Raw genomic sequence first — 24,846 nt, forward strand, 5'->3', positions numbered from 1 at the left:
AGAAACTGGCTGCTTATGTTCATTCATTTTCCCCCTTCTTCTAAGGTGCTGAGTTCTGATTTTGTTTGGGTATCTTATCCCTCACTTCACTCACTAGAAATTGACCCTGTTCCCACCTCTATGGGTGATCAAGTGATTGATTTAGACATAGAAGGTTACAGAAGACCAGCCCATGAGACGTGAAAGAAAGTTATGTGGGTGCCTTGCTTAAAAAGAGACACGGAGGAGAAAGTACCAGCGAACCCAGTCATAGGGAGACCCCCAATATTGTGAGGTTTATCTTCTGGAGTTCTAGTAGGCTCTCAGTAAATATCAGAGAAAACTCCCTTCAGGCTTCCAACAGGGAGAGGGGAAAAGGGACCATTTTGAAATATGCCAGAGCACTCTGTTCTTAATAAGATGTGCCCCCAGGGGAAACTAATTAACCAGAGCCTAACTTGCTGGGATATTATCAGAGCCTGACTTTCCTGGGAGAAGGGAAATGCCTAACTCCATCCCACTCTAGCCAATCTGTCCCACGGTTGGGGGTATTGGTGGCGGTACTGAAAACACTTGTGAAATTCACAGACCAAAGGCACTGGCTCACAAAAAGACCTAATCGTAGAATGTAGACTCTCTCACTCAAAACACCTGATTGTAGTAGTACTCATCTTTTCACTTAAAGGAATCACTTTACAGCTTCTTTTTGGCATATCTGAATTGTCAGCCCCACTATGCTTACACTTTGCTGCCATTATTAAGTAAACTAAGTGTTACTTGAACGTAAGCACTGCAGTGGCCTGGCCTGGCAGTTGATCTGATAATGGCAACAGCTACTAAGTGACTGTACTGGACAAAAGGAAGATTTACTTCCCGGGTAGGATGGTGCAAGATTTCATCATGCTACTCAGAATGGAGTACAATTTAAAACTTAGGAATTGTTTATTTCTGGAATTTTCCATTTCATATTTTTAGACCAAGGTTAACTGTGGGTAACTGAAACTGTGGAAAGCAAAACAGCGGATAAGAGGGGACTACTGCACAGGTCACAACCTGGACTTAATGTTGGTGTCTGAAGAGAGGGAGATGACAGCCTTGTAGGACTGAACCCTTAGTCTGTGGGATCTGATGCTATCTACTGGTAGACAGTGTCAGAATTCATTTGAATTGTAGGACACCCAGGTGGTGTTGGAGGATTGCTTGGACGTGTGAGGGGAAAACCCATGCATTGGAATTGGATGCAGAACACTTGCATAGTACCGTGTTTCCCCGAAAATAAGACCTAGCTGGACCATCAGCTCTAATATGTCTTTTGGAGCAAAAATTAATATAATACCCAGTCTTACTTTAATATAATATAAGACCCAGTCTTATATTAGATAAGACTGGGTCTTACATAATGTAATATAGTACTGGGTCTTATATTAATTTTTGCTCCAAAAGACACATTAGAGTTGATGTTCCAGCTAGGTCTTATTTTCAGGGAAACACAATTAGTTTTGATAAGCTAATTAGAGTCTGATGGAGGGAATCATAAAAAGTGACCTCTAAGCATTTTACTGTAACAAGTGTATTTATCAGCCATTTTTAAATATTGGGCCAAGGGTTTTTCATTGACAAGGTGGAGTTCACTAACAGTTCAGTGTTAATCTTCATTGCATAGACCATACCCCAATATATTATCTATCTGGAACTCCCGTTTTGGGATTAAATGATGTGAGAATTTAGACACTTAAGAATCAAACTTGGGCCCAAACCTCTCCATATGTTTTGTTTGCCTTAGTGTTTCAATTGTCTCAGCCACACCCAATTCAACAGCACTTTTTTTTGGTAGCTTACCTTTATTGAGCCTTTATAATAAAGTATTCATTGCAGTGATCGTGGAAACAATTTACTTTTTCCTTCCTGTTTCATCAGTTTAAATAATATTTAAGTAAATCACATAGTTATGATTACTGGTACATTTGGCACAAACAGTTGTAACAAATACATCTTACTCTTGATAAACAGACACCCAGTAGTGGGAATGAAAGTTCATGGTCTTATTAGTGTTGCGCAGTAGTCAAAATACATGGTATGCCAAACTCACCATTAGTTTTACTCAGGAAACAGAATATTGATTAATCATGTGAGTCAGTTAAATGAAGGTTGGTTAAGAGCTTCTCATGTTTTATAATTTTAGATAGCCATTCCTCTTTTGGTGAGCATTTAAATTGTTTCCAACATTTTGCTTCCTGTGATGATCAATAAATATACTTAATCATTTTGTTTGTACACACACAGGAATGTCTTTATCTAATTCCATGAAATAGAATTAGTATATATAAGAAGAGTCATTTTTCATTAAAATAAATATTACTAAAAGCAATTGTAAATGTTTTGTTGCCCCAGTTTCAATATTTAACTGTAGTAAAGTAAAATATGATAGATTAAAAAAATTTTTTAATTGACCAATTTGTTCCCCCTTTTTTTCTTAAATTTGCTTTTTAGAGAGGGAAAACTGTTCGTGAGTCATAAAATACATTAATAGGATTCAAGGCATTGAGTCATAGATATCCAGACATCTCTCACTCATAAATGACTCATTTTGTGTGTGTGCTGTGTGTGTGGTTTATTCTGTGTAATAGATATGTTTCTCAATTTGAGTAGATGTGATGATATTTAAGCACTCTGGGGAAGTTTGCTGTTTAAATGATTAACACTGAACAGCCTTAATTACAATGATTAAGTTAGGACTCAACTTTCAATAAAGTCTGATATTTAAGTTCTGTTTTAGTTTTTTCAGTGACTATTTGTTCAATAATTTCTGTGCAGAGAATTCTTGCTGGGTATATGTTGGAATAAAAAAACATGGTCTATGGTTAGAGAAACAAGAACTCCTAGCTTACTAAACAATAGTATAGCTACGAGACCAACCTCCCTTTACTGGAGTACCTGTTACTATATAAGGATAAAAACAGTATCACAAATACATTAAAATTATATGAAGAAATGTATGAAGAGTCAGCGATAATTGTGTTACACACATCTTTATAATACCTTTATGTACTACAGCTAAGCCTTTTTGAATGCCTATGAATATTTTTAACTTCTCTTTTGACTAGCAGTTTTTTCCCTAATTTATTCTTAGTAGTCTTACTGTCCTTTCTTAGAGTAATTGGTGTATTGCCAAACTAGAAAATTACTACAATGTGAAATAATTTTTTTCATATCTCGGAAGCTATACTATTCTAATGTGGTTGGAGACCACAAAATACAACACCCATTCAAATAAAAGGTTTAACTTCTAGACTATTGAGAAACTGTGGTCTGGGTTGGTGGGGCAACTTTGCTCTCTAATCACTTGGGGTGTTGTTCTTGACACTTTTCTGGGATGTTGGCCTACCTCTGCATGGCCAAAACTGGCTCAGCTTCGCGTCTGCCTTCCAGCTTGTGGGAAGTGGGCAAGTATTAATCCATGTCTAAGATGGTTTTCTTTTTCGTGAAGATGTCTTGAAAGTTGTGCCTCTCACGTCCACTCACATACTGTTGGTGCACACTAAGTAACAAAACTTCAAGGCAAGTGAGGAGTGTATTCTCTCACTGAGTGGGTCCATAACCAGCTACAACTATTCACATGGACAAAGGGGAAAATGGACATTTGAAGACAACTAACAATGTCACAAAAGCCTGTATCAAAAAAAATTGGATATAAGTTTCAAAATAAGTATTTCTAGATGAATAGCTTTCTCAGATGCAGCCAAGTCAGCAACACTCTGAGTGTTGTAACTCTAGATAAGGTATAAATATGAATTAAAAATCCCAGAATATGACTTTACCCTAAGATCTTGCTTTTCAAACTGGAGAGCATTGTTGCTTAAGGGGAGGAAGTACCTGAAGCCATGCATTAGATGTAGCTTCTCTTCTTGTAGGAAGATTTGGAAGACTATGTGTTTTTGGTATTTATAAAGATAGAAACATATTTTACAGCCAAAAATGAAATTGGCAGGAACTTTAAGAAAAACCTTCAGATTGTTTTAAGGGATAATTTCAAATCGCCAGAGATATTTTTTCTTTTGGCCACTGTAGGTACTCTTGTGGAAACATTTTGATAAGCAGACTTGTTGGTTTGTTAAGGCTTATTTTGTTTAATTAGGTCAACAACTCGAAACTGTAAAATTATGGAAGTATATTGGCGTGGTGAGGTAGTATGAAGTACAGGAAATTTGCCCGTGTATATCAGTAGCATAGATATCTTTATTCAAAGAAAATCTAAGAAGCTATTTCTTTGTTATCTTAGATTTTTCTTTTATTCTTTGCTGCACTTTATACACTTTATACCATTCTTTTAAAGCCTTTTTTTTTTTTAGGTTTTCCTTCTCCGAGCAAGAAAATATTCTGTTAATGGGACTTCCAAACTAGACTAGAGTTGTGGAAGTAGTAAGCTAGTAGTTAAGTGGTTTTTCTTCATTTAAAGTATGTTAAAATTAACTTTATATTAAAACTTATGTTTTACCTTTCCTTCTTATCACAGGACAATGAAAAGAGAACGCCACTGCATGCTGCTGCCTATCTTGGAGATGCAGAAATCATTGAACTGCTTATTTTATCTGGTATGGTAAGCTCTGTATAAGAGCACATCATATATTTTTGCCATAATTAATATTTATCAAATTTAATTGATTATCCATATTTGTTTTAATAAAATGAAACTTATTTGTTCATTCTACAAATACTGATCTCATATCACGTGCCAGGTATGTTCCAAAGTCTGGCATACATTAACAAAACAAAGATCACTGCCCTTGTGGAACATATATTCTAATAAAGAAAAACAGGCTATAAAGACAAGTAAATTTTAGGGTGTTAGGAGATGATAAGTGCTATAGCAAAATGAAAAAGTAGATCAGACTAATGGGGTAGGATGAGTATTACATAGGGTAGGGTACTATATAGAGTATCCATAGTAGGACTTATCAACCACAGAGTAAATGGGGGATGATGACAGTTCTCACAGGGACATGATGGTGGCTCAGTCCGTGTATAGCAGTGCAGGTAGTAAGAAATGATATGATTGTAGATATATTTTGAAAGGGATGACAAGATTTCTGTCTTTAAATAGTTTTTATCCAATTCTATTAGGTAAGGACTTGTAAGACACATTTTAGGGAATTATACTTTATTTTTTAATTTCTTCTAAACTGTTTAAGACTTGGCAGTATGAAGTCAACTGTCTCTTACAGAATAGCTCCTATTGTGCAAACTGCCTCTAGTCCTAAAACAGACAAACAGAGCTTAGAAACATTTTTGTTGTAGCCAGATTATTATAAATGATATGTAGTGAGAAAGGAAGCATGTGTTTTAATTGTGCTTGTGTTGGTCAGATTGCACAGATACATGTGTAATGCACCTGGAGAGATAGTAGTATCATTCTTTTGATATTTGGGAGGAGTGCTGAGAGAAATTTTGAATGATGATCATATTAAATAGTAGCCTAAACAGAATTTTGCCATTATAAATTTATATTTTAAATCTGCTTTTTATAACAAATTGTAGAATCATATAGAATTAAATATAGTTAAATATGGACCTGGCTAATATTCTTCTATTAGTTTCTTCATGAATAACTTCATCACTGATGCACATCCTTGAAGATCTCTGTTCCTCTGTGGACGCTAGCTCACTAGTTTTCATCTGAAATGTACTAGAGATAAGAACTGAGGAGGTTCAAGAGAAAAACCATATTCTTAATTGAGTCATATTCTGCTTTAATAATATTAATGAATGGGATACAGGTTTATATATGGAACTTTCATTACAAACATTGTCCAAGAAGCAGTTTCCTGTATTATTTTAAGAAATAGCTATGTTAGAAACAGTACTTCTAGTTAGTTTAATGTCTAGGACTTTGGGTAAGAACTCTACTGCTATATTTTTCATTTTAACACAGAATTCTGTCATTTACTTTCATTTTAACATGAAGATACTATGACTCAACATGGAGGGTTTTTCCCCCATTTTTTAATTTTTATACCTAGCAGAAACTTTTCAAATGCTCAAAGTTTGACTTAATCCCTTCCTTTTAAAGTGAATGTTTGCATCAAGGATTTTTAGTTACTTATAGAAGGTTGACTGCGTAGTATTTGAAAGTATAATAGCCACATGAGCCTTATGAGTGTGATAGTATCAGATGTCAGCTTTGAGATAAGCATTTGAGAGAAAGCTTAATTTCTTTTGAATAATTCAGGTAAAAATCATGTATAAAATTAACCATTGTACATGTATAAAAAGCTATTTCGATGCTTCTTTGAAAAATAGTTTTAGTATTATATTGTATTTTACCAGTTTCATGAGGTAATAGCTCATGTAGCTATTTTTAAAAGGAAAGATAAAGTTCTAAGTTTATTTACAGTTCTCAGAATAAAAAATTAAGTTTTTACTTGTTTCCTGTCATTCTCTTCCTGTTAGAGTATAAACTCCTAGGAGGCAGATTTAGTTTGCTTTGCTCCCTAACGTATTTATTCTCAATGCCTAGAACAGTGTTGAATACGTAATAGGTTCTGAGTGAATACTTGTTGAATGAATGTATGATAATAGCAATGGAAGTTTCAGCTGTCTCCTTTCAGAAACTGTTCACATTTTAGTCTCAGTTTCCCAAGTCTTCAGTGGAAGTAAAAATGGGAGAGGTGGGAATGAGGTGTAGGAGTGTAAGGGTCAAAGGAATTCGGTAAGTGGGAAAGGAAAGAAGGCAAATGGTTTGTTTCCTATGAGTGCAAAATCAAGCTCTTCCTTAGACTTTGTTTCTCGTCAGACTATCCGCTAGGTTCTAATTTGAGAAAAATAAAGTAAATTAAAAATTTGTTTGGATTTGGAGTAAAATGAGCCGAAATGAAATCCAAGGCTAGATTTCTAAACTAGAACCTCAGTTTTCTACTTAAAAATGAAAAACCAAAACAAAACAGGCTCTGTGTTGCCAAAGCAGATAGTGTAAAGAGCACAGCTCTGTGGCCAGACAGATTTGGATGCAAATCCTGGCCCCACCCCTGTGATCTTTGGGAAGCTATTCAATCTCTCAGCCTTGATTTCCTCATCTAATAAGTGGGAATAATATAAAATTTTATGAGCTTAACAAAGCAAATGAGATGATATAGTTAAGATACATAGAAAAGTACCTGGTACATACTCAGAATTTGGGCTATTTTTTTAAAGTAGCCCTTCTCTTTTCCTCAGTTTTATTTGGTCCAGCCAAATAAATAAATTCTTGATATCACGAAGTAGGTTTTTTGTGACTTTCAGATATACTGCAAAAAAAATTCTCTCCTTCCCATTTTGAAATCCAGTCATATTCTGAAATGATAAAGTGGAAGGAGTGACTTAACTATAGGGGGAAATTGGAAAAAGAGCTTATTTACACAAACTAGAAAGACAAAGGGTGAAAGAAAATCGACTCTTTATACTCTTTATCATTGAAGCAAATATATTCATATTCCACAAATTCTAGAATCAAAAAACAATCTTTAAAGCTGTACATAAGCATCTTACTGAATAGATCCCCCAGTAGCTGAACAAATAATGAGGGTTTGTATAATTTATGGATAACAGAGCTCTAACGAGTAAGAAGATAGGGAGTAATCAGGAATGTGTTCCTAACTTTTAAAGTTTATACAGGATGACTACCTTGGCCTTCTATAAAAATACCCCTTTACATAATTGAGGAAGACTGAAACTTGAATCAGAATTTTAGTTTAGTGGTCTATGGCATTTGCCATAATTTTGTGTATATGAAACGGCTCATGCTGATTTTTATAAAAAATAACAATTCAAAAGTGTATTCAAAAATATTTCTCCAGTTCATTCATGTTACATCAGTTTGAAATTTCCATTAACTCTTTGCAAATTGATTAGAATGGTTTCATAGAAGATACAGTAGATAACTTAGAGATCAACAAGTATAAGCCAACTGTTGAAGTCTAAATATTAAAAATAAATATCCAGAATAACAAGCCAGTAAAAAAAACATTATATTCAAATTTTAGTTAAGAATTTCCAGCAATGGATGGATCATCCAGACGGAAAATCAATAAGGAAATATTGGACTTGAACTACATGGTAGTGCAGATGGGCTTAACAGATATTTACAGAACATCCCATCCAACCACAGCAGAATGCACATTCTTCTCAAGTGCACAAGGAATATTATCCAGGATAGATAATATGTTAGGTCACAAAACAAGTCTTCATAAATTTAAGGTTGAAATTATATTAACCATCTTTTCTAACCACATGAGAAACTAGAAATAAAGTACAAAAGTAAAACTCAAAAATTCACAAATATGTGGAGTTTAAACAACATACTACTGAACAACTGATGGGGCAAAAAGGAAATCAAAAGAAACAGCAAAAATTATCTTGAGACAAATTAAAATGGAAATACAACATACCAAAATTTATAGGATGCAGCAAAAGCAATTCTAAGAAGGAAGTTCATTGAGATAAACAGCTACATTGAGGAAAAAGAAAATGCTCAAGTAAACAATCTAACTTTTCACCCCAAGGAACTATAAAAAGAACAAAGCCCAAAGTTATAGAAAGAAGGAAATAAAGATCAGAGCAAAAATTAAAAGATCAATGAAGCTAAGAGCTCATTTTTTGAAAAGATAAACAAAATAGGCAAACCTTTAGCTAGACTTAACCAAGAAATAAAGAATTCAAGTAAATAAAATCATAAATGAAAGAGGAGACATTATAACTGATGCTACAGAAATACAGAGGATCATAAGACAGAACAGTGAACAATTATATGTCACCAAATTGGACAACCTAGAAGAAATGGATAAATTCCTAGACACATACAGATGGAGCATGTACAACATATAACCAAGACTGACTTATGAAGAAACAGGAAATCTGAACAGACCTTTTACTAGTAAGGAGATTGAATCTATATAAAAAAAACTCCCAACAAAATAAAGCCTATGACAGATGGCTTCACTGGTGAATTCTATCAAACTTCAAAGAAAAATTAATACTAATTCTTCTCAAACTTCTCCAAAAAAATAGAAGAGGAAAGAACTCTTCCAAATTTCTTTTTTACAAGGCCAGCATTGCCCTGATAAAAACCATTCAAGGACACCACAAGAAAAGAAAATTGTAGTCCAATATTCCTGACAGACATATTCTTAGATGCACAGATCCTCAACAAAATATTAGCAAACTGAATTCAACAATACATTAAAAAAATCATATACCATGATCAAGTGGGATTTATTCCAGGGATGCAAGAATGGGTTCAACATCCTCAAATCAATCAATGCAATACACCACATTAACAAAATAAAGAATAAAAATTATATAATCATCTCGATAGATGCAGAAAAAGCATTTGACAAAATTTAGTATTCATTTCACAATTTAAAAAAATGCTCAACAAAGTGAGAGGGAACATAACACAATAAACGCCATTTATGAGAAGCCCACAGCTAACATCATACTCAAAGGTAAAAAGCTAAAAGCTTTTCCTCTAAAATCAGTAAGGGGACAGGGATGCTCACTCTTACCACTCTTATGCAACCTAGTTTTAGAAGTTCTAGCCAGAGCAATTCGGCAAGAAAAAAAATTAAATGTGTCCAAATTGGAAAGGAAAAAGCAAAACTGTCTTTATTTGCAGATGATGTGATATTATATAGAGAAAGCCGTAAAGACTTCATCAAAAACTGTTAGAACTAATAAATTCAGTAAAGGTGCAGTATACAAAATCAACATACAAAAGTCTTGCGTTTCTATATGCTAATAACAACTATCAGAGGCATTAAGAAAACAATCACATTTACAGTTGCATCAAAAAGAGTAAAATATCTAGGAATAAATTTAACCAAGGAGGTGAAAAAAACTGTACACTGGAAACTGTAAGACATTGATGGAAAAAACTGAAGAAGACACAAATAAATGGAAAGATATTTTATACTCATGGATTGGAAGAATTAACATTGTTAAAAAGTCTATACTACCCAAAGCAGTCCACAGATTCAATACAATTCCTATGAAAACTCCAGTGGCGTTTTTCATAGAAATAGGAAAAGCAGTCCTGAAATTTGAATGGAACCACAGATATCCCAAATAGCCTAAGCGATCTTCAGAAAGAGCAACAAAGTTGGAGGCATCATGCCTCCTGATTTCAAACTATTAATATATTACAAAGCTATAGTAATCCAAATGTATGGTATTGGAATAAATACAAACACATGGGTCAATGGAACAAAAAGAGAGCCCAGAAATAAACCCACGCATGTGTGGCCAATTTATGACAAAAAGCCAAGAATATACAATGGGGAAAGGATAGTCTCTTCAATAAATAGGATTGGGAAAACTGGACTACTATCTTGTACCTTATACAAAAATCAACTCAAAATGGATTAAAGGCTTGAACGTAAGACCTGAAATCAAAACTCCTAAAAGAAAACATAAAGGGTTAAGCATTTTGGATTTGACACCAAAAGCAAAGGCAGGAAAAGCAGAAATAACAAGCAAGACTACATGAAACTAAAGAGCTTCTGCACAACAAAGGAAAGCAACAAAGTGAAAAGACAACCTACAGAATGGGAGAAAATGTCTACAAGCTGTATATCTGATAAAGGGTTGATATCCAAAATATGTGTAAAGAAACTCATACAACTCAATAGCAAAATTTTAAAAAATCTGATTAAAAATTGGGCAGTGGAACTGAGTAGACATTTTTCTAAAGAAAACATAAATATGGCCAACAGGTACATGAAAAGTTGTTCAATATCCTTAACCATCAAGGAAATACAAAGCAAAACAACAATGAGTTATCACCTCACACTTGTTAGAATGGCTGTCATAAAAAAGGCAAGAGAAACAAATATTGACGTGGATGTAGAGAAAAGGGAACCCGGGAACTGTTGTGCACAGTAGAATATTATTCAGCTATAAAAAAAAGAAATTCTGCCATTTGCAACAACATGGGTGAAACTGGAGGATGTTATACTAGGCAAATAAGCCATACACAAAAAGAAAATGTGTAATCTCCTTATATGCGGAATCAAAAGAAATCAAACTTAGAAACAGAGAACAGATTAGTGGTTGCAGAGGTGAGGAGTGGAGAGGGGAATTATGTAAAGGTGGTAAAGAGGTATAGACTTCCAGTTATAAGTAAGTTCTGGGGATGTAATGTGCAACATAGTGACTATAGTTAGCAATGCTGTATTGTGTCTTTGAAAGTTACTAAGGACTAGATCTTAAAAGGTCTCATCACCAGAAAAATAAATTTTTAACTATGTGAAATGATGGATGTTAATTAAACTTAATGTAATCATATTGTAATATATACATATATTATGTTGTATACTGAAAATTAATACAGTGTTATATGTCAATTATGGCTCAGTAGACCTCAGGGGAATAATATCACTCAGAACAATTGTCTTCAAACATTCTCATATGTAGACTCTTAAGGTTTTGTAGTGGTGCTTCAGGGGTTCTACTTAAATTTGATTTGAATGCCATGGTTGTTGAGGCCCAAATTAGACGATGATTTCCAAACTCCTGATTTCAGAACTACCTTATAATCATATTGAATGAATTTTAAAGAAGTTTAGTTATAAATTAAAATTGAAACTAGGTGTTTGTCCCTAGATAAAGAAGAGAATTATGGTGCACAGAGATAAAAATAGACAACAAATTAATTTGTTCAGAGTTAGTAATGAAAACAGTGTAGAAAAGTGTAGATTGCTCTTACCCTTCATGTTAATTAGCAATGACGTTACATTAGGTTAACCTTAACTAGTGTAGTCTTAAGAAAATTAAGCAATGTGAAATAATCCCCACATAGTTCTAGAATTACACAAAAGTCATAATATGCTTCAATAAGAGCACACAATAAAATAAATTACTGTAATTTTGTATTATAATAACTACTTTGGTGTCCATGGCAAGGTTATTTGTTCCTAAAATATTTCTCTAAAATGAAAAATGAAGAATATAAAAAAAATTGAGATCATTCTATAGAGTCATGTTATCCCATGTTCATGTTTCATGTTTTGATTGCTTTTTGATTTCCTATATTGAAAAATTAGGAAATTACCTTCTCTAATTTGTTTTACTCTTGTTTTCATTGTCAGGAATTATGACTTTACATTCTGTTTTGTAATCATAATTCCTACAGTTCTCTCTCTCTCTCTCTCTCTCTCTCATTCCCACTCTCACTCTCACACACACACACACACACACACACACACACACACACACACACCCTATCTTTATTTATTATCCAGTTTCTCTATTCCCAAGTTTTTTGTTTTGATGTATCTCTTGATGTCAAGTAGACATTATCAAGTAGTTTTTGTTTTTATATTTTCAGTAAGAGCTTGTGGATGTCATATTTCCTGGTATTTTATTTATTTAACTGAAGGGTAGATTGGCTAGTAATAAAATTCTCAATTCATACTTTTTTCCTCTCACCTTTATAGATATTGCTCCAGTGTCTTCTAGCATTGATTGAAAGTCTTGGATTAAGCTTTTCTCTGCTTACTATTTCCATCCCCCATACTACCCTCTACCACCATGGTCCTTCTCTTCTGCCGGATGCCTATAGGATTCAGTTCTTTATTCCTGAAATCCAATACTAACTTCACTAGGCTAAATGTATTGATTTTCTTTTTCTGGGACATAATGTGAATATGTGAATTTCAGCACTTTTAGTTCTGAAATTCAGATTTTTATTTCATTTAAATCTTCCGTTAAATCTTTGAATATTTTATTTCCGCATGTTTTTCCTATCTGTAAATTGTTCTATGTGTTTTTCAACTAAGTTGGATCTCCATTGTCTGTCTTTACCAACTTTTTTAAAAATTTTTATTGGGAAATATTGGGGAACAGTGTGTTTCTCCAGGGCCTATCAGCTCTAAGTCATTGTCCTTCAATCTAGTTGTAGAGGTTCAGTCGCCGTTTTCAATCTTAGTTGCAGGGAGCACAGCCCACCATCCCATGCGGGAATCGAACCGGCAACCTTGTTGTTGAGAGCCCGTGCTCTAACCAGCTGAGCCATCCGGCCGCCCCTCGGGCAGCTCGTTGTCTTCAATCTAGTTGTGGAGGGCGCAGCTCACTGGCCCATGTGGGAATCGAACCAGCAACCCTGTTGATCAGAGCTCGCATTTTAACCATCTGAGCCATATGGCCGCCTCGTTAATGCCAACTTTTGTCTGATTGTAATTTTGTCTTTTCCTTTTGGTTTTAGATTATTTCCTTGGACCTGTCATTCAACAGATATTTAACAAGCATGTCTGTGTATTAGGCACTATTCTAGGTGTGCTGTGCATAGAGCAGTGAATCAAATGATGAAGTCCCAGCCTTCATGGAGTTTGTTTTGAGATAGTGACAAGTTACTATATATCGTTTGTCTTATAGTGGTAATTGCTATGGAAAAAATTAAAAGAATTTTATGTTGGGTGGGAACAGTTGCTATTTTATATGGGTTATCAGGGAAGGACTCAATGATAATACATTTGAGGAGATAAAAAAATGAGGAGGCAAGCCTTGCGTACCATGCAGATATTTGGAGGAAGCTGAGAAAACAGCAAGGACAAGCCCCATAATGTGGGAGCATGTCTGGAGGCAGGTGAAAAGAGCAGTAGGAGACGACGCAGAGAGATGGCAGGGGCCAGATTGTGTGTGGCCTTGTCGTAGAGACTCGCTTTGGTCCTGAAAGTGAATGGAGAATTTTGAGAGGAGTGCCATGGTTTTTAAAGATTTATTCTTACTGTAGTTTCAGATTCTTGACTGTGTTTTAAGTTTTATTTCTTCTGTTTTTTGTTGTTTCTGGGCTTTTATCTGTCATTATTTTATTTTCCTTTTTTCATTCTTGAACTCTGCCAGTAGTCATCTCTTTGCATTCACTGTCTTACCTCTCTCTCGGCACTCTTTGAGATTTCTCTTCAGAACTTAACTTCTCTGAAGTTGTGCATAGAGAGTAGTTTGCAAATTCATCCTCTCCTTTCCTGGGATAATTTCTTTCAAATATACCCATTAACTGTTTTGTTCAGTTTACTCTGCGCTCTTGTGTTTTTGTTCTAGTCCTGTGCTAGATCCTTTCAGGTTCTTATATATCTTTGAGGAATATGCTTCTTTCCAGAACAGCTATTTGCTAAAGAATGGAGTACGGAGGGGCAAAAACTGAGCATCATTAGGTTTGTTTCTTTAAATAGCTCTCAAAACAAATGTGTTTTCTCTCAGTCCTAGCAGTGGACTCTCTTCCTTTAGTTCTTGATGTACTATTGAGTAGTAGCGGTGACTTGGCAGCTCCTTAGATCACAGGTTCTTAGAAAGTGATCTGCTGGGGATTGGTTCTTACCCTCCATCTCCAGCTGGGTCAAAAATAATAAAGATGTCTGCTTGGCCCCTCCTCCAGCACTGCCCCAACCTTGTTCTGTGTTATAAAGTTCAAGTTCTATGGGGAGCTTCTCCTATAGATAACTCACATAGCTCTAGATCATTTAAAAGATTGTTTGGTAGGGATTCTAGGATATAGATGGCAGAGAAAAAGTGACAGATGGACATGCTCTTTTAAAGACTTAGTAGCCATTCCAGGATCTGAAGAAGCTTCACTTGACTCAGTGTCTTTCCTCATTTTGATACAGATTTCTCTGTATTTGGTAGGAATTCTTCATAGTTTAGTTTGTGGTTGTAACTGTTTTCTTGTACTGAAGATGGTATTATTTCACATTCTGTTTTATATTTTGATGAGGTGTTACGTTTTGTTTTGTTTTGTTTTTAAAGTACTACTACTACTCACCCTCTTTAACCTAAAGTTCAGAACTAAATTCATTGGAAATCAAGTATTTATAAATGATGAAACTCGGAGATTTGTAAATGAGGAGTATCATTTTGACATGTTACATGTAGTCAAACCACTGAATCCTTCCATAGAATTTACAGTAGAATTAATTTCACAATTATTATTGAATGGGGTTAAATAAGAGGAAGCAGTGATTGTTTTCTATATCTTAAGTACTGTGCTAAATTTAGCTTTTTCATTTTATTTTATTTTATTATTTTTGTTCTCTTAACTCTGAAGGTATTATTATAAATAAGGAAACTAAAGCGTTTAGAGATTTATGGCTGAAGTGGTACTGCTAATTAAAGCTAGAGACAGCATTCAGACCCAGGCAATCTGGCTATAGATTTCATATTCTTAACTCTGTTATTATCTGAACTACTCCTCCTTCCATCTACACTCTACTCACTGCCCCTAACATTTAGTAAAATTTGTGTAGGCAGTGACTTTTATTGAAGAACTTCTGTTCAAAGGACTAAATTTTCTGGCTACCTTAATACAGAGTTATTTATGGGAGTTATTTATTTAATGCTTGTACAGGCATACCTCGGAGATACTATGGGTTCGGTTCCAGACCACAATAAACCTAGTATAGCATAAAGCGAGTCATAATCTTTTTGCTGGTGGAAGGTCTTGCTTTCAATATGTAAAAACCACAATACCTGTGAAGCTCAATAAAGCAAAGCGCAATAAAATGAGATATGCCTATATTTAAAACCATAGGTTTAGCAGTACCTCAGACTGCAATATCAGGTGATTAAATGACTGTGTTATATAGGGCATTAGTCAAAAATTCATTTGATTAACCTTTCATAGAAAATGTAGTCCTTGAGAAGGAAATTCAAATGTCATGTTTCTAGTATTAGGAATTAGACCTTAAGTATAATAGTGTATAAAAGTATAATAGTGACCCTTGAAAGCCTGCAATGCTGGTATATTAGTATGCCAGGCTGCCATAACAAAGTACATACAAGGTGAGTGACTTATACAACAGAAATTTATTTTCTCACAGTTTTGGAGGCTAGAAGTCCAAGATCAAGATGTTGGCAGGTTTGGTTCCTTCTGAGGGCTGTGAGGGATGGATCTGTTCTAGGCCTTTCTCTTTGGCTTACAGATGACCATCTCTCCTTGTGTCGTCCATCTATACTTGTCTCTGTTCAAATTTCTTCTGCTTGTAAGGAAACCAGTCATATTGCATTAGGGCCTGCCATAATGACCTCATTTTAACTTAACAAGCTCTGTAAAGACCCTATCTCCAAATAAGGTCGAATTCTGAGGTGCTGGAGTTAGGGCTTCAACATATATATTGGGAGGTGCTGGGCACAGTTCAACCCACAATATCTTGTGTCACACAATGGAGCATCTGGGTTTGTTTTGTTTTTCCAACATGACAGGTGGAAAAGTGGGAATGTAATTGCCTTTTGCTCATTTCACTCCCAAACTGAAAACAGAGTCTGGAGGTTTTGCCACTGTTTTTGGTAGGCAGCCAAAGGAAAAGCATTATTTCCATTTTGGGAGGAGGAGTGATAGAACATGGCTCTTGGCCTACTTCACTGGATGTGGTATATCTCCTCTGCAACTCAGGCGCAGAGCAGAGAACCATTCTCCTTAATATTAGAAGTTTTAGAAAATTATTGGTAGGACTATTTATAATTATTACAAACACATATGTAAAATAGAAATAACTTTTAATAGTAAACTTAGCCTAGATCAGAGGTTGATAGACTTTTTATGTAAAGGACCTTACAGACACTGGCAACTACTCAGCTCCTTTAATGTGAAAGCTACATGTTTAACCCTTTAGTGAATGTGTGTAGTTGTGTTGCAGTAAAACTTTATTTATAAAATAGGTTTCTGGCAGCCTGTGGGCTGTAATTTGTAGACCCTTGGCATAAATTATATGAAGATACTACCTCATCTATTTAATATTAAAGCAGGACAAGTTATTTAATAAGTATGAAATAATTTATTCTGACTATTTCAAAATAGGATAGACTGTTATAACTGGAAATGGATCATAAATATCATTTAGCACAACTCTTATTTTGCTGCTGAGATTGAAAAATCAAAGAATTGGCAGGTCTTGGTGACTGATTAGATTAGGGAGAAAGCAGGTGAATCAGTTATCTTGCAGAATGAGACCCATCCAGAGTCAAATGGGACATTCCTGATTTGAGTGCCTGACTCGTAGCTCCCTATGTTGTTTCACCCTGAGGCCCATCCTTTCTCATCCCCCTCTCCCGCCCCATGTGCACCACACTCACACATACACAGGAGGCAGGGGGTATGGTTAACAAATGAAGCTCTATGCTATGGGGAACAGCCCCAGGTCTCACAGCCTATTGGTTACAGAGCCATTATTAGATCACAAGGTCCTGCTCCTGGTCTCCTTCCTAACCCCTGGCTGTCTCCTCACGTGTCCAAATCTCTCTTCAGCGGCATTGCTATCTAGAGCCTAGAATAGACTGATGTAAGTCAATCAGATTTTTTATTTTTTAAAATTACTTTCTGGTTTATCTCCAAATGAGCTAGACATTTATCTAATTCTGGAAATCTTACCTTAAATAACCCTTTTCTTTAAAAAAAAAAAAAAAACTCATTTCAGAGTGCATTTATTTTTCTATGTAGGAATTATTAAATGAAAAGACTGGATGAAAGGAAGCTAGTGATTTGGATTTTTTTATATTATCTAACTATGGTATCAAATGGATACAGCCTATTTGAGTGACCCTGCAGTTGATCTTTGCTTGTTGGTTTTTTTTTGCTTTTAACATATCAGAAATCTAATCACATCTCTACTCTGAAAAGGTGAATCCAAATTCAGATATCTGTTGTGGCATAGGTTCTGGCTGCAGATCTTAAGGGAAAGCTCAGTTGATAAATGTGAATTTATGGGAGAAGGGGAATCGAGTATAGAACATATTTGATCATACAATTGGGCATAACCATCTTGGGTTTAATGAGATGTGCTGCTAGCATTTAAGAGGTATCCTGTAAATACTCGTTTGCAGTAGTCATCAGTGACACCATGCTGAAATTGCTGTCTTTATTGTCTTCAGTTTCTCAGCAGCTTTCTCCTTTACAGGGTTTCCCAGTAAGCTAACTTCTATTTAGGTTGCTGCTATTTAGGGCTGCTATTTTATAGTCTTTTCTGTTTTAATGACTAGGAAATAAAGAAATTGATCTTGGTGACTTAAGGTCATCCTTATAAACTACACATACTATGTTCTGCCATGTATAGAGCACATGATGATGGCACCAGAGCTGTTATATTTGGTTTTATTTCTCTCTACTATTTTGTAAAACAAAAAGTTTTAAGTGGATATTTCTTCTTCCTCCTCTTCTCCTTATCCTCCTTCTCCTTCTTCTTTTCCTGTCTCCATCCTCAGTGTTTAGCTTAGTGGCTAGTTTTCAACTGTTGGATTAGTTAAATTTACTCTGGAAATGTCTTTTTCCCTTACTGGATGACTACAGTGTGTGTATCTTTATTGTAGTTTGTTTATTTGTGAATATATAGCTAACTTCGGAGTTCTGTGTGTAGAACAGAAATCTGGTTACTTTCAGAGAGTTGACATGAGATGAGTGCTGAGAGCCTGGACATCTGAAGCATGCTGCCATGTGTGTTGGTCTTGTTCCATTTTTTCATTTGAAAACCAATTGCTGCTCTTATAGTATACATTGTTATGCTATAGTTGTTTGTTAATATGTAAGGCACATACTGACTAAACAGTGTGGTCAGGGGAGATTTTTGTTCTGTTGGTGCTCTTAAAAATAGCCCAACCATTTTTCGTATACTTGACCTTCAATTTCTGCGGAATTAAAACATTTGACGAGTGCTATTGGAAGAAACACATGATATAACAAAAGATGAGTGTTTCCTGAGAAAGATTATGACCAGATGTCTAAAACCCCATTGTGCTGCTGTTTCTGCAGGTAAGTATCTTTAGAATCTAAAGAGAGCAAACCAGATTTTTTGTGTAATTGTCTATTAGTAGCAAGTAGCAGTGTGATATATCCTCAGTAAACCATTAGTGGATTCTTTGTTTTTGTCACTCATTGTTTTTGATAAATTAATTTTGATTTTGTTATTAAAAGAGAAGGAAAGACTAATTAATTAATTAATTGTAACTTAAAATGGCAGAATGAAGCCTGCAAGGTTTTATACTTTGGGCTGCCAAATGCACCATGAAAATCAGATTTTCTTCCTTCAATTGTGTATCTGATAACCCATATCCAAAAGAAAGACTCTCTTTACCCTCTAGCTAGTTACTTTCCAATTTTTTTTCTCTCCACTTGTAGCCAAATTCTTGGAACGTTTCTTATGACCACTCCTTTTAGTCTGTGTGAACTAAATTTCATTTTTTGAATAAGTATTATTTTGGTTTTGTTTAAAGATTAAAATATGTGTATTTTCAAAGATACACGGTATACACTGAAGTTGCCTTTTCCCCCAGTCTCCCATCCCATCACCCAATTCTCATTGTGCCCCTCCGCCAACACAAACACGTAGGCACCCACTGTTGCTAATGTCTTACCATTCCTCCAGGGTTACCTTACACACATAAAACAAATATGAATATAGATATTTTCTTTTCTTTTTCCTACATAAAAGTAACAAATGTTATTCACATAGTTCTCACTTAGTGCGTTTTTCACTTATTTCACAGATCTTTAACAGTACATACATGTTTTTGTGACAGCCACATTCTGTTTCCTTGTTAATTAATACCTGTATCAGACTTATGACCCCTCCCATTTACTGAAGACCCACTGTCAGGCCTCATTTTTCTCTGCCTTTGTCTATCCAGGGTACTGTACTTGTCCCTTCTGAGGGTCTGTGTCACTTTCCTTTATGCTTTAATGCCAGGACTTGCCCTTCTACCACGCACATTAAATACAAAATTGTAGAAAGAGGTATAGGGATAGAGACCCACTGATGTTCTAAGCAGATGCATGGGAAAATGAGGGAGCCTGCCTTCTATATCACTTTTTCACTGTCTCTAGGGCTCCAGTCTTCTAACCTACAAATATTACAAATGTTTGTACTATCTACATTCTACCTCCTACCTAAAACAAGCACTGAACTTGTGGTCAGGCAAGTCTTTTTTTGTTTTTTGGTTTTTTTAAAGATTTTATTGGGGAAGGGGAACAGGACTTTATTGGGGAACAGTGTGTACTTCCAGGACTTTTTTCCAATTCAAGTTGTTGTCCTTTCAATCTTAGTTGTGGAGGGTGCCGTTCAGCTTCAAGTTGTTATCCTTTCAGTCTTAGTTGTGGAGGGCATAGCTCAGCCCCCGGTCCAGTTGCCGTTGCTAGTTGCAGGGGGTGCCATCCCTTGCGGGAGTCAAACCAGCAACTTTGTGGTTGAGAGCCCGTGCTCCAACCAACTGAGCCATCTCATCTCAAGGCTCAAGGTGCCGTGTTCAATCTTAGTTGCAGGGACAGAGCCCACCATCCCTTGCGGGACTCGAGGAGTTGAACTGGCAACCTTGTGGTTGAGAGCCCACTGACCCATGTGGGAATTGAACCGGCAGCTTTCGGAGTTAGGAGCATGGAGCTCTAACTGCCTGAGCCACCAGGCCCAGCCCCAGGCAGTCTATGTTTTAACCATCTTGTTCTCTGTAGAGCCTGGCAGATAGTTATTCAAATGTTTATTACATGAATATACCACTCTCACTGGCTGTTTATTTTGCTGACTCCCTTTTTTTCTCCCAAAGGCTAATTGAGCAATCTTGAAAGCTCTCATAATTGGTGGTTGAGTATTTTAGTGTCCTCACTGTCATTGCCCACAGAGGATTCAGCTACTTTCAGGATTTCAACTACTGCATTTGTGGATAATTTTCTATACCTGTATTTCATTTCATTTTTTTTACATTCAAGACTTTTAAATCTACCTCTAATGTATCTGTCCTATGTGTACGAGGTACGTTTACTAGATGTTAATCTTTGTAACAAGGTGTTAGGAGATCTGTTCTATAGATAAAGAAACTTAGGTTCAAAAGGATCAAACAACTCATTAGGGACCCATAACTAGTAGTTACTAGATTCATAAGTTGGAGTCACAGCACTTGATTATTCCCTTGAACCTCACATTCAAAACAGACTGAAAATGTTAGGTCTGAGTTCTAGCCTTGGTTCTGCCATAGTTGACTCTGACTTTGAGCTAATTAGCTATGCCTGCATTTTATAATCTAGAAAATAAGGAGGTTGGACTAGATATCTGAAGTCCCTTCTAGCTAGCTAGTTATGATTTTGGATATAAATATAGGATTGCTTATAGTGCAGGACATGTCACCACTTCTTCTAAAAGCCAGGGCTGTTTCTCTCTCCCTAGATGTAGAGTGATTCTACAATGTGCCACTTTTGTTTGGTTGCAACTTAGGTACCAAATCAGTGGGTTTTATGTAAGCAATAGATTTTTCCCCCCCAAATTATGTAATATACTTTTTGTCTTACTAAGTGTATTTCCATTCTATTAAGGATAATTTTTGTCCATTGACTTCATGATTTTTAAACTATCCATAGTTGATTTTTTTTTTTTTTAATTATGACTTCCTTAAACCTTTAGATATAACCCGGAAAGACATGTGGGTTGGTTCATTTCTTTCTTTCTCAATTTTTTTCCTAAGTTGATAGCCATTGTGTCCATTAATATAACTTTATAGTATTAATGTGTTTTAATCATCACTGGAGAACTATTTTGATATTATATTGTTTTATAACATGATACATTCATTAGTAAAGAAATATAATGAAGACTTGTAATGATCATTTTATGTTTAAATATTCTTATTCATTAATTTAAGTAATTGAGCTTTTAACACACATTCTAAAAGTGGATTCTGAGTTTTACTTTGGATATGCTCTGTATAAAGGTGGCTTTTCTAGCCTATACATAATGTTTCTTTTGTTTTTAATCAAAAGAGCCTAATACCTCATTGGATAATCATATAAATTGAAAAAGACAAGTTTTGTTTTGTAATTTAAGGGTAATTTATTAATAGAAAGTATAAAAAACGAAGTTTTACTTTTTCAATTGTTATTTATCCAATTTGGACTATATATCTAACTATTATTTCAGGAGATTTACTTAAAATATTTTATGCAAAATACTTCAATTTATTTTTTTCTTCTTGTTGCAGGAGCTAGAGTTAATGCCAAAGACAGCAAATGGTTGACACCTTTACACAGAGCAGTTGCATCTTGTAGTGAGGTATGAAATTTCTCTTAGTAAATATACTGTATATAAAAACATTAAGTAGGCTTACCTATGGGCCCAAATTCAAATTCTGTATTTTCAAAAGAAGGGAAAAGCAACTGAAAATGGAGAGTCTGAAGTAGCAGAGAGTAAAAATCCCTCTTTCTATATTTCCTTCAAGAGAGAAATTATTTTTCCATCTTATAAAATCTTCCTTAGGGCTTTTCTCTACTGGTTCACAATAGCCTAGTAGACATGTTGCAAAGGTTCTACAGATTGTGATCAAGAAGTAATCTCAGCGGAGTGTAATGATTATTGAAATTAGTTTTAAAATATCACTTGATCTCACATTTTTACCGGTTCTAAATATATAACCATAAAATATGTTAGGTGTCTTATGAGGAAGAACAGTTCCTTCTTATTTATAACCCTATATATTGTTTGCGCTTCCAGATAACTGACATTTTGAGGGAATATTCTTTTTATGTTTTTTTATTTTTTTTATATCTTCTTGTCCTTACGACATTCTTGTAGAGATAGATATTTTGAGGAAACTGTAGTTAGTGATTTGTCAGAAACCACTCAGCTCTTGAGTAACAGAAATGGGACAAAACCTGGGCCCTCTTTTTTCCTGTCATTTTACTGCCTTTGTAAAATGTATTGGGTGCTTTTTAAAAACTGTATTGTGCCCAAAGCACCCTTTTTACCTATGTTATGGTAGTTGATGCTTGAAAATTTTTTAAATAATTTAAAATATAAAAGTATGTGATTGTATAAATTAATGCTAACCCAGTGTTTCTTCAGTTATTAAAATTGTGAGAGATAAGAAAATATGGCTATTGCACCTCCCCATCATGGGACCAAATAGTTCTGGAGAAGGAAAGGAACCTCTAGTGCCTCAGCAGAATATTTCCCAAAGAGAAACTGGGGGAACTCCTGTCTTTTCAGTCTTCTCTGTATTCCTCATTATGAACTATGTCATGAACCCAGAACAAGAGTTGGACAAGTGAACAGAAGTAGAGGGAAAAAGTGACTGGGACGGATTACAAACCCTGCAGTACGACCGAGGCAGTCTATTAGCTATAGACTCCTAGCTGGGAGGAGAGAGGAACAATGGGTACACTTTGCATCTTGTTCAGACCTGGGTGCTTGGATGTGCTATTACTGATGAACTATGGAACTTAGGTTTGGAGGAATTTGCCACTTTCTAGCTGTGTGACCTTGGTTAAATCTGGGGATTATCATGAAAACTGAGACATAGTATTAATAGCTAAAATGCTTTAAACTCTGAAATTCCATGGTAAAGTTAAGTTTGTGATTAGCCCTCTTATAAAGAAATTTCTTTAAATGAAGGCAGTTAAGGAAGAGATAACCATTACCATCGTTGCAACCATTTATTAATAAGATAGTCATACCTATCCATTTTTTGGTATGACTCTTGGGACTGTGACTTTAAAATTAGTGGGAATTTTGCCAAATTAAATCATCAGAAAGAATACTTTGTATATTTGCAGAGATTGTGAAACAGACCCAAAATTCTTAAAGATTTTCTTTAATTATTTTAATTAATGTTAGAGGAAGATTGCAGAATGCTCAGAAACTGACTGCTGATTTTTAAAACTTACGTATTCAGCCTGAAATTAAGGGAAAGCTGTAGAATAGAAAACAATGATCTTCTGTTTTTCAGCCTAAAAATTACTGGACTATGTAGTAGTGTTGCTCTTTGCAGGATTATGGTAAACAGTTATAAAATGTGACATTCCATAAAAATAAAACCTCTGTAAACCCTAGAGATCGTTTTTCTTTTAAAAAGGAAATCTCATAATTAGCAAAATTGCTAGGAAATCTAGCCAAGATTATGAATTTCACCAGTGTTCTTTTAATTATTCATATTACATCCTGAGAGCAAAAGAGAGCTTATACTTAGTTCATGTAATAGAAAAAATAACCACAGAGAGTATGTTTTTGAGATACCACGAGAGAACTAAGTCCTACCAAAGATGATTGGAGTAACTATTTTCTAAATTTTTCTCTAAGACGTGCATAGCTAACATCATAATAGATGCATAGTAAAGAAGGCAACTCATCACATACAGTGATGTGTTAGACCTCAATTCCCCCATTGAACTTAGATTGAGAAAGACTGCTACAGGTTAAAGATTCTATACTTCTCAACTGTCCTCCAGTGACGTAGTTTTCACACATCTGATCTTACTGGCTGGCTCCAGTCTTACTCATCTAGTCCTCACTACTGATTTGTGACTGTAGTTCTTCAAATGTAGCACATGGTTCAGCTCTCTTTAAGTGCTGAGTATTCTTCTGAATAAATAAATTTGTGAGTATTGGGGCTTTTTGTGTGTGGTTGTTTTGTTTTCTTCAGAGCCTACATCACACTGCTGGATCCTGTGGAGGATATACACTTTTTTTTTATAACCTAACTCCAGGAATCACATATTAATTTTATCAAGATAACTGAGTTTAAATTATATTATGTGAGATATTAGCAGTCCATGTAAACATTGTGTTTATTTACATATTTGTTAACCCTTCTTTTTCCTGAGCCTGACTTCAAATCAGTGGTAAAATTGCTTAGAAGACAGAGCCAAAGACAACTATTGCTGTAGAGACTATTCTAGATTGACCGCAAGCTGTAAATAAATACTCTTTGGATATAATTATTTAACCTGTTGTCATCACCCCATATTTCATTATCTTATTTAAATCGATGTCATAGGGTATTTACTTAGCTTTTTTTTTTTTTTTAAGTCAAGATACATCTTGACAGCATATCTTACACATACACGCTGTCTAATCATGGAAAAATTGGGATTGAGGTTACTAT

General features: G+C 35.1%; 1 protein-coding gene across 10 annotated transcripts in view; it reads left to right on the plus strand.

Annotated features, from left to right (window-relative positions):
• Positions 1-24,846, plus strand: part of ANKRD28 (ankyrin repeat domain 28) — a 151,600-nt gene that overhangs the window by 74,458 nt on the left and 52,296 nt on the right. For 6 of the 10 annotated variants that reach the window (XR_004425433.1, XM_033131798.1, XM_033131800.1 and 3 more), the window contains 2 exons: positions 4,493-4,571; positions 21,949-22,019. Coding sequence is in view for 8 of the 10 variants with exons in the window: in XM_033131798.1 (XP_032987689.1) it covers positions 4,493-4,571; positions 21,949-22,019 (150 nt within the window). In the remaining 2 variants the exon portion in view is untranslated. The remainder of the gene's footprint in view (positions 1-4,492; positions 4,572-21,948; positions 22,020-24,846) is intronic. The other 4 variants (XM_033131802.1, XM_033131804.1, XM_033131803.1 and 1 more) reach the window with 1 other exon arrangement.

This window comes from Rhinolophus ferrumequinum, chromosome 17 (genome assembly GCF_004115265.2).
Source record: "Rhinolophus ferrumequinum isolate MPI-CBG mRhiFer1 chromosome 17, mRhiFer1_v1.p, whole genome shotgun sequence".
NCBI lineage: Eukaryota > Metazoa > Chordata > Mammalia > Chiroptera > Rhinolophidae > Rhinolophus > Rhinolophus ferrumequinum.